Genomic DNA, 15830 nt, shown 5'->3' on the forward strand with positions numbered 1-15830 from the left:
CTGTATATCGTATATAAACATATATATTATTCATACCTTCGGTGTATAGGACACAAGCAGATTTTGACATCAAATTTTGGGGTAAAAAAGTGCGTCTTATACACCAAAAAATACGGTAAATATATAATCCTCCGACTAGTTTTTTTAAATTGTCGAAGCTCGTTTTCCGGAAAAACGCTATCGATGCTAGCGAAACACATAGAATCAAAGTCACTGTTATAATTGTTATCATACATTTAATCAATAATAATAATTAATATATTACGAACATGGTTGTTATTATATGTCCAAACTATATCTTTCTTTTTATTTTCAGTGAAGATAAAGCTTCGTTGATCACCTTGTTTTGTCAGGACTAGTCCGTCACCATGGTGAAGACTTATCACGTGACGCCTTATTCGTACTGAAGAAAACGTGAACTAACGCACAGTCGCTTTCTTGCATCATATCAGGTCATGAGGTAGATGGCATACATGAAACTTTATAGATAGCACACATCCCTTCACCATAACTTGGCAATTAGCTACAGTTTGTAATTTAGTGTTTCTGTCTACGCTAATACACAACATTAAACTACATGACTTTTGCTTTAGGTATACAGAGTTTACAGTCAAATACAATTGATTTAAAATTAAATAATACTTTGAAATATTTAAATTTCTAAATTATTAATAATCAGGTCATTACGAATACAACTATGTGGAAAATAACACAAATCTGCTCACAATACGCTCTATCCGTGCTGTCATATTACTTATACTTTAAAGTAAATCTTGCACCAGGTTCGTTTTTTCAGCTTAAGACAGTTGTATAATTAGTTCACCTTGACTGAGATCAGACCGGAATAAACGAACTACAACCCCACATTGCTTCAAGGTCAGTCGTGTTTTCTCTTCTAAAGTATATTTAGAGGTCTCACTGTAAGCCATTGTTTCAAGTAACTCAACTGTGGCACAACAGAGAACATAAGAATTGTTATTATCCTATACGTATACCACACATTTTCCTCATGCCATTCATTTCAATGTCTTTAGAATTAACGGCTGTGTTTCTGTTATATTTAACGGATATGTTTAATGAATAGTTAAGTTTCACCGATAATTTAAAGCATCACTTCAACTGGTGGGTACAATCTTATTCCAACAATAGGTATTACAATGTTACTAATAAAACATATCCTAAAATTCACACTTATACTGCAGCTAACGCCTTACACCTCTTACTTTTTTTCGTTCGATCTTAACCACGATTAAAGTTTTTGTGACCTTCCAAGAAAATTCATAAAGCATTCTCAACTGATCTAAAATCCTGGAACTGTTCGTCGTTTTCGTTGCCAAATGTTTAAAACGTAAATGTATGATATTTATATGTCAATTATTTCCGTAGACACCGAATCGGCAAAAATAACTTGATATTGTTTACGTCTAGTAAAATCCACATACTTTAGAACACTGTTCGAAGAATAAATCAGTCTCTCTTTTCTAACCTAACAATAAATACTTTTTGATATCTTACAGGGTTAGAAATTTCTTTTATAAAAATGTTAATTATTGTCGTCACAACAACGTTACTGGCAAACGACAATCTGATTTCAAAGGATTAAAAGTTAGTCAACACGCAGGCTATCTATTGGAGATTAGTAAAAACTATTTACACCAGTTCTTATATTAAGTTACATATTTTGAATTTCATAGCACTATTTTCTGACGTAGTGATAGTGTCTCCAGCTCTGGCTAAATTCCAATTACTATATCAGGGGCAAATACATTCCAAATACCTTAATAATTTAGATATGATTTGTTGAAAAAACTTTTATAGGTTCAACTTCACAAGACAACTAATTTATTTTCAGTTTACTTCAGTTATTTCATAATGAATTCAAACATATTTTGCACTATATAAGCATACATTATTATAAAAATAAAGTTAACAAAAGTGATACTCCTTAGACTATATTAATGAGATTATTTTATAGTATCATAAATCGCTGGCCTGTCCATCTATTCAAGCACTCTAGAATCATTGTTTATATAGGATTATATATTATTTTGCCAATTTAAAAAAAAAAGATATAATGTGACTGTGGCATATACATAAAGTTCATAAATATAATCTGAGCAGTAATACATTTTTCACTACAGGAAATGTGACTGGTCTTTAGTACACTGTTTGTGTACTTTGCTCACTTAGTAGTACATGGTTTGTGCATTTTGTACATTTAATGGTACACAGTTCACATATTTTGAAAATTTATTAACACATTATTTGGTACTTTGGACATATTACAAATTAAACAATCAACAATATTATATCAATTTGGAAGAAACCTTCAACTGTCAACATTTCAAGTGAAAGGAGAGTTTATTAGAATTTCATGTACTGACAATTTGATAACATCTGTTACTTTAACAACTACATATTTCAGTCTTAATACAAGTTAAGCACTTTGTTTAAACCAAGCTTTTTATTTTATATTATGGCTATACTAACCACACCAGAAACAAATGTATGTCCACTGGAGCCTATTTCACCCTACTAATGAAAGGCCAAACAGTTCCAGAAATTATCATTAAGCTTAGTGGAAAGGTTAATTGTCAAAAATATAATAATACAAAATTACCATATTTTAAAACACATATTTATGCTTCCTAGATTACAGTCTCTAACCTTTAACTTATCCAACCTGGTTGATAGGAAGCATCATAAAAAAATACACTCAAAATTCCACAAGCACATAACACCTGAGTAGAGTCTACCTTATATGGTAGCTAATTATCTGTTAGAAATGAAAATTTGTGTCAGTGGCTCTACAAAAATAACATTTTTTACATAAATATCTCCATCAAAAGAAACTTCTATGATTACATGATACTAAACAGATACTCAAACCACTTGTGACTATAGTTGATCTATGTGCAAATTCCAGTTAGTTATTTATAAAGTTAAGTACTTCTGTTTGTATACAACCCTACAAATACTACACTTTCTGTACAAAAAAAAAGGGGGGGGTGCAGGTGCTTATATGGAATATTAATTTTAACATGGACTTATATAAATAAAATAAGAAGGCTGGGAGACCTTTAACATTACAAAAAAACCCCATCACATTACAAATAACCAGTAAGAAAAAGTTGTTCATGGCAAACAGTCGCAAGTTTGAATTTAAATGACTATTAAAATCTGCCACATATTAAAATAGATTAGAATTCTGAGCCTCAACTCTTAAAATTTAGAACAAACGTGTCACTTTCATCAAAATTAATTTCAACATAATTTCATAATCATTAGAAATATTACAGTAAATTTTAAAGAAGTCTACATAAAATCTTGTTCTCCAATATACACCAAAAGCTAAACTTTGGACCGAGGTTGAGTGCTTATTATCATATCATCTTATCTGCACTTTTTTTTTTTGGTCAACTTATCCAGTGCATAGTTATCATTTATGATTGTGCTTTTATTGGTAGTAAACTACAGATAACTTACATAATCATGAAAAGCTTTTGCTTCACTTGAATGTTCACAGGTGTCTCTTCTTTCTGGTGCTGCACAGTACAAATCCCAAAATACACTAAAAAAATTATTATGAATAAAATGAAGGAAAATACCAGTAATAATATAAAATATCATTAAAAAAAAATAAATACATCCAAATTCCACATTTCTAAAACTGTATGGTAAATAACTTATACACAGTTTTGCAAAAGCATAAATTCTCAATTTGTAAATAAAAAAGCTAAACTTACACATGCTATTAAAGAATTGTTGTCTTATTATTCTTTTATTAAATCTGTTATTGAATATAGGAATGTAATAAAATAGTACATTAACATTCCACAGTTTTGTTAAAAATAAAATAATGGGTCTGTGGAAAATAACATCACAAAACTGTCAGTAGCTATATACTACTAGCTTTGTTTTGTCAAACCATTCCTTACTTGTCCTTCACGAGACCATATAGGTTCAGCTGTCTTGAAGCAGAAATTAATGTACACACCTGCCTGGCCCGCAGAGGCATTTCTGTAACGTTTAGAAAAGCTCCCTTCATATCAGAGTAATCACAAGACTATGGCAAACAGCAACCACATAAATCAAAGCTCTCTGCATTATTTTCAGGTGAACAGAGAAGACAGTAATAGAAGTCAAACAACTATCGGCTCTCCTACTAAGTTGTCAAGCAACACATCGCCTCATTTCACTATATGTAAGGAAAACAACATTTGAGCACAGTCTTGTTGTCTTTATCAGCAAAGATGGATGCCTGCAGCAATATTGATGTACAACTTTAGATCTCGATTAACTCTGTGTTGTCCCAAAGCCTTTACCTAATTCTGTCATCAATACATTTACATTTATGTAAGTCAAAAAAAAAGGATTGTGTCCCATTGTATAAGAATTTAAGGCATGATTTCAACATGAATAATGATTTGTTTGTGACCAGATACCTCAAAGTTATTAATCCTTTGGGTCAATTTATGGACATCATGATCATTTAAAATTTAGCCTTCAACTCCATAGAGCTGCTGGTAATCAGAAAAGCACATACTATCACACAACACTAATGAGGCTTTTCAACACTGGACATACAGCAAATATTATTATACTATCTTACAGATCAATTACACTATAAACACTATTCTGCTGGCTCTGTGTTAAAAAAATCTGTAGTACACAATTAATGTTATTGTAGTTATTAATATTTGGGATTCATTTATAATTACTGTTGTATCCCTTTCATGTTTTTAACAAGACAGTTAAAAAGCTTAATCTGAGGGACCATGGACATTATATCAATTTTTCTACTTGCTGTGTTATAAAAAAAATAATCTGCTTTTATATCTTGTTTTCATATCTGTAATAATTTATATTCTTCTTGAAGTTTAAAATCCAAATAAGCATTACAATTCCTTGCATGTCTGATGGTAAATAAAATATCCTGTGGGCTAATGAGAACCACTTCACCCTGAACTAGATCATCAATACAAAGAAATACATGATCTGCTATGATGAGAATTACTATGTAATGCTTCAATAGCCCCTACAGAAAAGTAACTGTATGCTGTAGATTGATAACAGGCTATCTCTTCAGTACATACTTCTTTATGGAATTTACCACATTGTCCCAAGACCTGTACAGTGAATAATAAGCACTACCATAGCCTGTTTGCTTACACAATGATACCCCTATTGAAGCAATATTACATGATCAATCCTACAGTATGTATGGCAAGATGATGTCTTTTGCCGAATAAGCCAACAGATTAAAACAATATTGCAGATTGCAGACACACATTGACAAAAACAGGGTAATTTTTCACTACTTTTCATGTACGTGGACACCACATTCCTTGGACTTTACACTGGCAGATTTCTGGCTATGGGGTTATCTACAGACAGGTGTGACTAAAAAAGTCATGTACCATATATAATCTGAAGAATGCTTTCATAAGAAAACTTGCCAGTATACAGATTGAAGTTAAAATGGTGGCATAAATGTTCATGGTTAGATGTATATCTGATGTTTGGGATGTCACAAACATTTAACATGCACCATCCTATATCATATAATTTAAGACACTAAAGCAATCTTATGTGAGATACTTTCTTTATAATAACATTGCAAATAGATAAAACTTTTGGTAAAATACTTTTCTATGTCTTGACTTATTCTTCAGCTGGTGTATTTAAGAAATGAAATATGCAGTACTTAATACAACAATTTGAATCACAATCATTAAATATTTTAATTAATAAACATATCCTGAACTTACACAAAAATGCATAAAATTATTATTTAGAAATACCAGAGTAGTGATTTAAAAAATTTTAAACAAACAGTTTTTGCAGAGCAAAAAGTGGATTCAAGAATGCCAGAATTTAGATTTTCATAGCTATGTTCTAATGTATCACTGCATTCTGTGGCTATTACAGTTACAGTTGATTTGTTTTTACTATAACCATATTCTCAATATGATTTGGTTAAAATTTTAGCAATTGTGGTTATAAAAAAATAATAATTTCTTTTGTACACCAAAGATATTATTGATACACATATCTACTGTGGACTAATCTATATTTCTGTTCTGCACACTTTTTTGAGGGAATACAGAGCTGTTATTATTACTTAAAGTAAAAGGTCTTTTCAGCATTTTTAGGACTGCTGTGTCTTGTTTTTGAAGCAGTATTAAAGTTAAAAAATTTGTTTTAAAATAAATTTATATAGTTCTTTTCTATATTTCCCATACACATGATACAAGAAATTCAAACAGAAACATGACTACAAACTATGTTTGTAGGATTGTATTTAAATGCAAGTTAGTGATAAAGTTATTAAATATATATAAATATAGAAGTTGTTTTGCAAAAAGTAGCCAGGGAATATATGCATATTTTTATCTTAGGGGAATCTCTGGCTCCAGGGGTATTTTGACAGCGCTGGGAATATAGCAGACTCTTTAATATTTTACAAAACCGAATATGTCACATAATTTGTAACTAACATCAGGATTTGGATGGTTCATGTGTTACTGTCTCAAGGATACTTATGCACAATTTTTATTTGGGAATGAAAGAAAGATTATGCTGGGGCATAAATAAAATGAAAATGTTCCTTAAAATTCGTGAAAATGTATAATTAAAAGGCCTTGATGTGGTCCAGTAGTTTGCATGTCTGACTGTGAATCTGAAGGTCTAATGGTTTGTGTTCCATCGCCACAAAATTGTGTTCAGCAATTTGGGGCCATGGGTACATTATACAAATGACAACCAAATACCAATATTTAATTAGTGAAGCCCAAGAGTTGGCAGTGAGTGTTGTTGACTAGTTACCTTCCCTCTAGTCTATCAGTTCCAAATCAGGGATGGCTAGTGCAGATACCCTTGTGCAGATTTGCGTGAATATCCAAACAAAACAAACACACAATGTTAAAGAAAATATGAAAGGATATTTTCACTGGTATAGCCAGACAAAACAAGTAAGATTGACTAATTTATCAAAACAACTTCAGAAAGGAAATACATAAAAAGAATATGAACTAAATTTTCCCATTTCATAATTCTTTTACATCTTTTTTTATAACTATTTACTCACCACCACCATGAATGTAGAAACCCTGGAGGCTCTCCTAATGTTATGTTTTTTTCCCATCTTATCTAAAAAAAAAAGAAATAAGAAACAGTCAAACTGAAAAATGATACATAAAACTGTTATGTCTCATCACTTTAATCAAAGTATCTTGTATAAGTCTAGTATCTTAACATTTTAAACAGAAAAAAAATGTGAAAAAATAAGCATTAAAGGTATTGCCTTTCTTTGTTTTTCTTGAAATTTTTTTTAATAAGCTATGTTTCATTGCACTATTTAAAATCCAAACATAAACTTGAAAAAAGTCACAAATTCCAATTACCAAGTATGAAATAGTCCCAGTGGAATCTTAACTAAGTTTTGCTCAACTACAGATAGGGGTTATACTGAACTAACACAATACTGTTTTAAAAGCAGTTATTTTATATGATAGGTTGCTTTTTAAAATCTCCAAGTGTATCAAAGAATAAAATAATTATACATACTGCTTCAACTGAAGAGTTAATGGCCTTTACATATAGGTAATTGCAATATAAAATAAAAACTATTAACATCGTTTTTGCATAATTATAGTGACAGAACATTAATGACAAACTATTCTGTGATACTACTGTAAACAAAAAATATCAATATAACAACATTTATTTATTAGTATGCTTAGCATTTTAAATTAAAGCACCTTAAGTTCAATGTTAATTTTTAAATTGAAATAATACGCCTGTGTTTTAATTTATATCACACTGAGCTGATTTATTTGATACGTTATTTTACATTATAAATATAATATAAAAAGTAGCTATAATTACAATTTATTGAAACAATTAAGGTAGTTGATATTACATTTATGAATTAAATATCTGTCTTATTTCTCAGTATACAGATTATTTATATATTTCATTTTATATTTTATTTAATTTTTATACTTATATAAAACGTTTTGTATTTTACCGCATAATCTCTAACAAAAACACATACACACAAATGCAGGATACAGTACACATATAATTGTAACTTTGCTAAGCCTAATTTTAAGTGTTACATGTGCCGTACATTGCAGCGGCCTTCATTCACATGGAAGCGCCCGTGCATACCAGAAGTACCTACTTGATAACACTGCCCTATTTACAAATAGTAATATACGCAATATAAACGATAAATTTACCTCAGACAGGAAAGTCTGTGCTGCCTTCTGTGCTCCGACATGTAGCAAATATTCATAAACATAAAGAGCTAATCTGTAAAAGAAAGAAAAAAGAGAATCGAAAATAAATAAGACACCACATATCTTCAGACCCCCTCCTCTTGGTCAAACATGGAACGTGCCATGCCATATGCCTCGGGCTGAAAGTACTGCCTGTTGTTCTTTCGCAAATGAATTTTGTTTTTAAGTTATGATTTAACTGTAACCTGATTTTAATTTTGGTAGTTATGTATACTCGCATCTTTTCTGACCTAAATGCACATATAAAATATTACAAAAGCTGACGTGTAACCAAATGAAGTTTACTGATTATAATAGCAATCTTTTATACAAAACGTATATATATATATATATACTTCTGTTGATCTTAGTTTAGAAACTTAATTTCACTTGTTCTAGTACTACCACCTTTACACAATTCTAAATTTTCTCTGATAGTTGAAAGACTTACAGTTCCTACTCTTGCTCTACAGCATACTCAATGTTAAGTGATGTCAATATTCTTAATCATCTGAACATCAAACTTACTTTTCTCTTGCCTGAGCATCGGATGGCACCGTTGAGCCTTTTCCCTTCGCGTACATGCTGTGAGGCTGAACTGTCACGCACCTGTCAAGACATATACGACGATACCGACCTTGTTACCATAGAAACGTCAATTGATCTGTCAGAGGCAGTAACGTGATTGGACTTACTGTCTGCCTCGTGCTGAATACCCCGGTCCCTTTTGCTACGTCACAGCGGAGTGAAACTCAAAATTGTTGGCAGTATACTTCAGCCTATAGTGTGGAAAGAGAGCCATCCCGAAACTACGTTACAGATCAAGCACATTACGCAATCGGCCCGTGTTTACTTTGACAATGGCAAATGTGCGAATAGAAAATACTTAACGAGAAATTTTATGTCATAACTCGATTATAACTCTTTGCACACTTTTAAAGTTGAACGCCAAAGACGTATAACGGTTGCATTTGAAAAAACAAAACAACATTCGTAGAGAACTGTTTTAATTAGCTCCAAATGCACTAAGCAGAGTAGCTCGAAACAATTTTTATTTTTCAGTTTGTGAAGTCGAAAAATCAGTAAGATAACTGGTCGTATATCTTTTAAGTACAATGACTAGATTGAAATAGTCAGATAATTTTCTCCCACAGTGAGCTTTAAAAATCTTAAATATAAATATTTAGAATAAATGTTCTTACTCCATTTGAACTTTACATCCAAAATTGTTTGCGTGTATCGAGTATTTTGTTTTTAATTAGAGCTTCTAATTTTCTTATTTTTTTCTTCTTACACTTGATATGCCCTCGATCATGTAGATTTGTTTTTTTCTTCGGGGTAAGGTATTAACTCAAAAGTAAACAATCATTGCAAAATTATTTACTCATTAATACCACATATTATTCATTAGAGTTTTCGTCGGAGGGATATAATTTAAGGTTTTCAATCACACATAAAAAAAAAGTACAAAATGTTTCTTGCTACGAATGAATAGCTGCTTAAACTGCATATCAAGTATATATATTTTTTTTTCAAATAAATGTTACAAAAAGGAACTTAATTTCATGGTGTATGAAAAATGATCAATAGGACCTTTTCACTGCAGACAGTGTGTTGACGTATTATTGCAAAACATCAGATATTTCAGAATTTATATACATTCAAACAAATACCTAGATAAAAGCAGATGCACACTTGGAAAAGACTTTACTATAATGGCCAATATTTTCCTTTGTCTCTCCTCCGATATTGCCCCCCCCCCCCAGTGGCCCAGCGCTAGAATCGGAGTTTTGATACCCATGGTGGGCAGAGCAGAGATAGCCCTTTCTGTAGCTTTGTGCTTAACTACAAACAAACAAACCTCCGAAATTGGTTTTCACGGGATTACATATTTGTCAAGCACTAAAGTTCTACCATAGGCAACATATTTCATGTTCGATCTCAACGTCGAAAGCAGCAACTTTATATATATATAATCAAAATCAAGCAATGCCAATCTGTTTATAAGTTGAAGAAAATTCCTGAAATTTACACACGCGTATCCAGGAAGCACAAAATTAAATGTTTTATTTCTATATATACTTGCTCTATCTCTATAAGATAATTATGTCTAGAGCAACAAATCAAAAGCTATTTTAAAGTTTGAATGATATACGGGTTTTAGATTCAAGATTTGTTTGTCACTGATTATCAGTCAGATACTCTGTTTATTAAATCCCCTTTAGATAAAAGTTAGATTAAGCCCTTTTTATTATCATCTTATCTTTCCTATGATTACATTTTTATTAGTTGTAGAATAATTTTTAGTAACCAGCCGGAAATACCAGTATTATCCTTCATATAGAGAATTACTCATTCGTTATAAGGAAGATTTGTATATACTTATACAATGATGTGTCACAGTATATGCGAACTATGGGGCCACCCTGGACGCCATATTTGAGATATATGAAAATTTGGTTCGTGGTGAATTTCCTACCATTTAGCCGTGTAGCGTAGATTTACTTTCCGCGAAAGAATATTCTTATAGCAAGACTGTTAAACGACGTAGAACTGAGGGACACAACACTTCAAAGAAGAGCGCCTTCAGTGTTCACCGTCAAAAGGAACAACTCGTACAGTTGTAATTAATTTCAACATAAATAAGAGAAGAAATGTCCAAACACACACACATATTATCAATTTAAAGTAATAATAGCGGTTTTCCTCGAGCCGCCTCCTCGAATTTAAAATAAAAATCACAAAAAGTTATCAGTAGTTTGATTGTAGTAGTTTGCTAAACTATTATTAAGAAATTTTTATCAAAACATTAGAGTAACTAAACATCAATAAAGAGGAAGCAATAATATAAGAATTAAAGTATATATGTCATCTTACTCCACTACATTGTACTCCGGGATGCCATTGTTGTTTAGAAAATTGTAAAATTATTGTAACGTCTCTGTTCGTTAGTTAATTTTCCTTAAATTCGTTCCGACGAAACTTTAGCGACACATTTCCTTTCTTAAATAAAACTGGTTTATTCTTTCTGAATATAACTTTGCGATACACTTAATTTCAACAGTCGCGCTCAACTTCAATAATACTCAGTTCAATTACACACTCTCTGACTGCAGTTCAATTACTCATTGTTCCGTCACGTTGTGATCATCTTATATATATATACCATACTACCCCCAATCTAGTAGTCTCCCGATAATTCACGAAGGCTGGAGAAGTACGTGGCGTGATACTAGTCACGTGACCTCGCTGACGCAACATTATTATAAAGCGAACATATACATTCACATATGTTCTATATAGTGGTTTCTATAGTTTACACTAAATAAATTTCATCAAAAACTTGTTCAAAAAAGCATTCCTTTCTTAGAGTAACGCTGTGAAATGTATCCAATTTGTTCAAACAACATTCATAAAAAGAAATGAAGTTTATAAGTGTATTTGTAAATAGTAACGTTTGTGATTTAAATTAATGTTTCACTTCATATAAAAGAGTTTGCTTATACATAACCTTGAAAAATTCATAAATAAAGAAATCAATTTGTTTATTCAACTTATGCAGACTTTGCTGAGACCGTATAATGGAAAGGATTTTTAGGTTACTCAGAGGCACATCTAAAGAAGTAAGATCTACTTATATTGAAATACATTAATGCATTGGCTTATCTTTCTCTTTAACATATCATACATATCCTCAAATTTACTAACAAGCTTGACTTGAATAAGTTAATGATCAAGTTAAGAGCTCTGAGTAACCAAGAATTCATAGCAAAGTCCAAAATCAACTTTATTAAAACTACAGAATGTATATTGGGTCATTTTGATTATATTTCGCATTCGTTGGTTTGTTTTCTTGTTAAGCACAAAACCACACAATGGACGCTCTATGCTGTGCCCACCACGTGTATAAAAAACCTGGATTTTAGCATTATAAACCTCCAAACTTACTGCTGAGGTACTGGGGGCATTTTGTATTCAAATGGGAATATCGCTGGTACTGTTCATCAGTTTACCCCTGATTACCTGAAGGCAGCCAATGACCTATTGAAAGGACAAGTAAGGTGGTTCTAATAGTGAGAAGTCTGAGTGTTGTGTGTGTGTGGTTATGTGATGTGACTAGGCAATGAAAAAATAAAAGATGTGTATGCGAAAAATTTATTTGACAGGATCAATAGTGCGATGTTTGTTTATGGCAAAGCTAATAAGGCTATCTGCCACTGTCCCTTAAATTTGGACTACCCACCATAGGGAAGACAAACGGTCGGTAGCACTTACCATCAACTAACAGTGAGATTGATCATCATATTATACCAATCCCACAGCTGAAAGGGCGAAAAATTCGTCGCCAGGTTTCGATCCTGCGATCCTTAGATTGCAAGTTGAGAACAACTAATCCATTCAAACGTATAGGTTTTCATCGAACAACAACCTTGTAACAACGTCGGTAGTGTGTTTTTGAAAATAAAAATATGAAGTACTCTGAAGAATTGCCTTTTTAAAAATATATTTTTAGGGTATATTGGATATGAGATAACATAGGAGCTACTAGATAATATGAGTACCATAAAGTACAAAAACTTCAAGTGTTATGATGTAGAAACATTTAATAAATAAGCATATTTTAAACTCTACAAACCTTTACAGATAGTGAGATTCTGAACTTTGGATTGTCAGATGGTTAACAGACTTGTTAAGATATAAAACCTTATGATATATTAGAACAATTACGTTTGTTTGCACAGTAATAGTTCATAAGCTTGGTCATCACAAAAATTCTTCGAATTTCCGATTAGCAAAATTTCGTATTCTGTTTCCAAACAATTTCGGTATCAATTAGGCTGATTCTCATACTGGTTACTTTAATTTTTATAAAGCCCCCCCCTCCCCCAAGTGGCACAGTAGTATGTCTGAGGACTTACAACTTTAGAAACCAGGTTTCGATACCCGTGGTGGGAAGAGCCCATTGAGTAGCTTTGTGCTTAATTACAACCAAACGTTATTTTACATTAAATAGTAATGTTAACCAAACAATAATTAACTCATTAAATTATATAGCCTAAAGAGATAAGACAAAATTCTAACTTGAGAAGGTAGAAATTATTTTTGTACAATAACTAATGTAAAAATACAAGACTATAAATATTCAATCTGGTTCAGTCACAAACTGTAAGTATTAAGCACATGATCACTCTGTTAAACAAACCTAAAACATAAAGTTATGAAAGAAAGAAAGAAATACTAATTTTACATAAAACACAATAAATAAAAATCTGAATATTAATAACAGTATAACTGCCGCCGATTAGTATGATATAGTTGTCCAGTGTTTATTATTAGGCTTACGCTTTAGAAGCACCGTTATAGTTTCTGTACATAGTTATGTCTCTCTATCTGCTTGTTCATGCAAAGACATGGATGTGAGGTTGGGCTAGCTTCAAATAGCTTCACTGTCTATGACCAGGAAATCTCTGTGCACTAATTGACACTTACTACATCTGAGGTTGATCTTCCACTGATGATAAGGAGGGAAGTCACTGTACCACTAAAAACTGAAATACTCATACCAGCTGTTAATACAAAATTCTGAACTTCTCTCCTTTCGACGTTTTATATGGATCAAATGGTTTTCAACATTGGATCTAATTGGCAAAGTCAAGTTGATAAGGTAAGTTGAAAGAAGAAAGTTTTTACTGCGTGAAATGGATTGTTGCCATTTGTTATGTTACCATGTTGGTTATGTAATGTACTTACTACATTGCAACAGTTAATGAAGTGTGCTCTGTCTTGAACTACATTGTAATGTTGTACTTAACAACTTGGATGACATAATCGCCCTTGGGAAGACATTTTAAAATGCTTAAGATGGGCTAAGGAAACTTCTGGATTGGTTGAGGAAAGAGAACCTTAAGCTTGATTCCAAGAAATATAAATTGTTTTGCCAGTAGGTGAGTTTCGCGGAAAATATAGCAGAGTGGGAATGTCTACAGACCCATATGTTTAGAATAGTGCCGTAGCCACGGGGGCGCGAAAGGGCGCAATGCGCCCTTTAAAATCTACCTTAAAAAATAAAATAATGCTTCTTTTTACTTTTTTCGAACTTGAATAATTCCAATGTACTCATGCATAAAAATATTAGGTAACTGAAGTAATAGTTGCTGTTAATCAATATCTATAAAATAAAATATATTTTGTACTTATGTTTTCGGCATTTGTGTTTTTTATCACATCGACGGCTGCATACTGCTGACGTGGATTATTCAGATTCATCGAATTTCAAATAAATTGTTATTGATCGATGCAACGTTAATCGTTCGTTTATTAATAAACTAAGAATTATAACTGAATGTTAGACAAACATAACCTAGTGTCTGTTTTGCAACAGCTTTTCCATTTGAACTCGAAGGGCTTTCCAGCCATTACAAACTGTATGAGGCAGCATTAACAATTGTATCCTCAACTGCAACATGTGAAAGAGTTTTTTCTGCTCTGACAAATGTGCTTACAGACCTTCGTCAGTCGATGTCTCATGAAAGACTGGCGAACTTGATCCTCATCGGGTTTGAGAAGTGCATCCTTGATGATATGTGTCAGAGTGTTGATGGGAAGCATAATATATGGAGAGACTTCAATTCTATTCAGAATTGACGATTACAGTTGTTTTAATAACAAAATGTGGACTTGGTTTACATTGCTTTAATTAATTACAAAGGTTTACAATTATTTTACAGTTTTGCAGCGACTACAGTTGTTTTAATAAAAAACATTTGGACTTGGTTTACATTGCTTTAATTAATCACAAGGGTTCAATCAACTTTCCCTGAGACTGACTCGTGCTTTCTGTTTTGATTAACCTACCAGTTCATACCTAACTTAAGCTCTTGTAGTCGGATATCAAATATTTTTTCATGAGTCAATTCACGTATGAATTAATAAGGAACATCAATAAATGATAACAAAAATTTATAACGAAAACTGAAAATGATTACAATGTACTCGCGCCCTTTGAGTTTGTAATTGCGCCCTCAATGTGTACGTCCTGGCTACGACACTGGTTTAGAATAGGCCAACACTAAAGAACGTATGTGAGATACGAGGATTTTTTTTGACCATGCTCTTTCTATCATCATTTTCTAAAATCGTAGTCTGATATACCTTGTCCTCTATACCAATTACTTGAAAAACCAAAAAAGTTTTGTTCGACTGCTAATCATGAATGAGCATTCAATAAATTGAAGAATGAATTAATCACTACTTCTCTTTTAGCATACCCAAATCTTGAAGATCTACTCATTTTAGATACAGATGTCAGTGACTTTTCAGTGGGAGCAGTATTATCACAAGTACAATATGGAAAAGGACATGTGATTGCGCACTACAGCAAAGCAATGAATACTACAAAAAAAAGAGGTATTGTACATCTTTGAAAGAGCTACTAAGAATTTTTCGAGCTTTAAATCATTTCCATCATTACCTATATGGGCAAAAGTTTACAGGGTGATCTTGCCACTTCAAGACTTGTGAATTTTCAAAGATGGTCCAAGTCAA

General features: G+C 32.1%; 1 protein-coding gene across 5 annotated transcripts in view; it reads right to left on the bottom strand.

Moving 5' to 3' along the window:
* The window catches only part of LOC106458188 (single-stranded DNA-binding protein 3-like), a 67476-nt gene extending 58476 nt beyond the window's left edge, over positions 1–9000 (bottom strand). For 3 of the 5 annotated variants that reach the window (XM_013917659.2, XM_022384323.1, XM_013917657.2), the window contains exons 1-4: positions 8814–8999; positions 8247–8319; positions 7091–7152; positions 3487–3571 (exon numbers count right to left, since the gene is read on the bottom strand). In XM_013917659.2, coding sequence (XP_013773113.1) covers positions 3487–3571; positions 7091–7152; positions 8247–8319; positions 8814–8869 — 276 coding nt within the window. In that variant the 5' untranslated portion in view covers positions 8870–8999. Of the gene's footprint in view, positions 1–3486; positions 3572–7090; positions 7153–8246; positions 8320–8813 lie in introns of all 5 variants that reach the window. The other 2 variants (XM_022384324.1, XM_013917658.2) reach the window with 2 other exon arrangements.
* Between the last annotated feature and the right edge of the window lie 6830 nt (positions 9001–15830).

The sequence above is a fragment of the Limulus polyphemus genome, unplaced genomic scaffold (genome assembly GCF_000517525.1).
Source record: "Limulus polyphemus unplaced genomic scaffold, Limulus_polyphemus-2.1.2 Scaffold426, whole genome shotgun sequence".
NCBI lineage: Eukaryota > Metazoa > Arthropoda > Merostomata > Xiphosura > Limulidae > Limulus > Limulus polyphemus.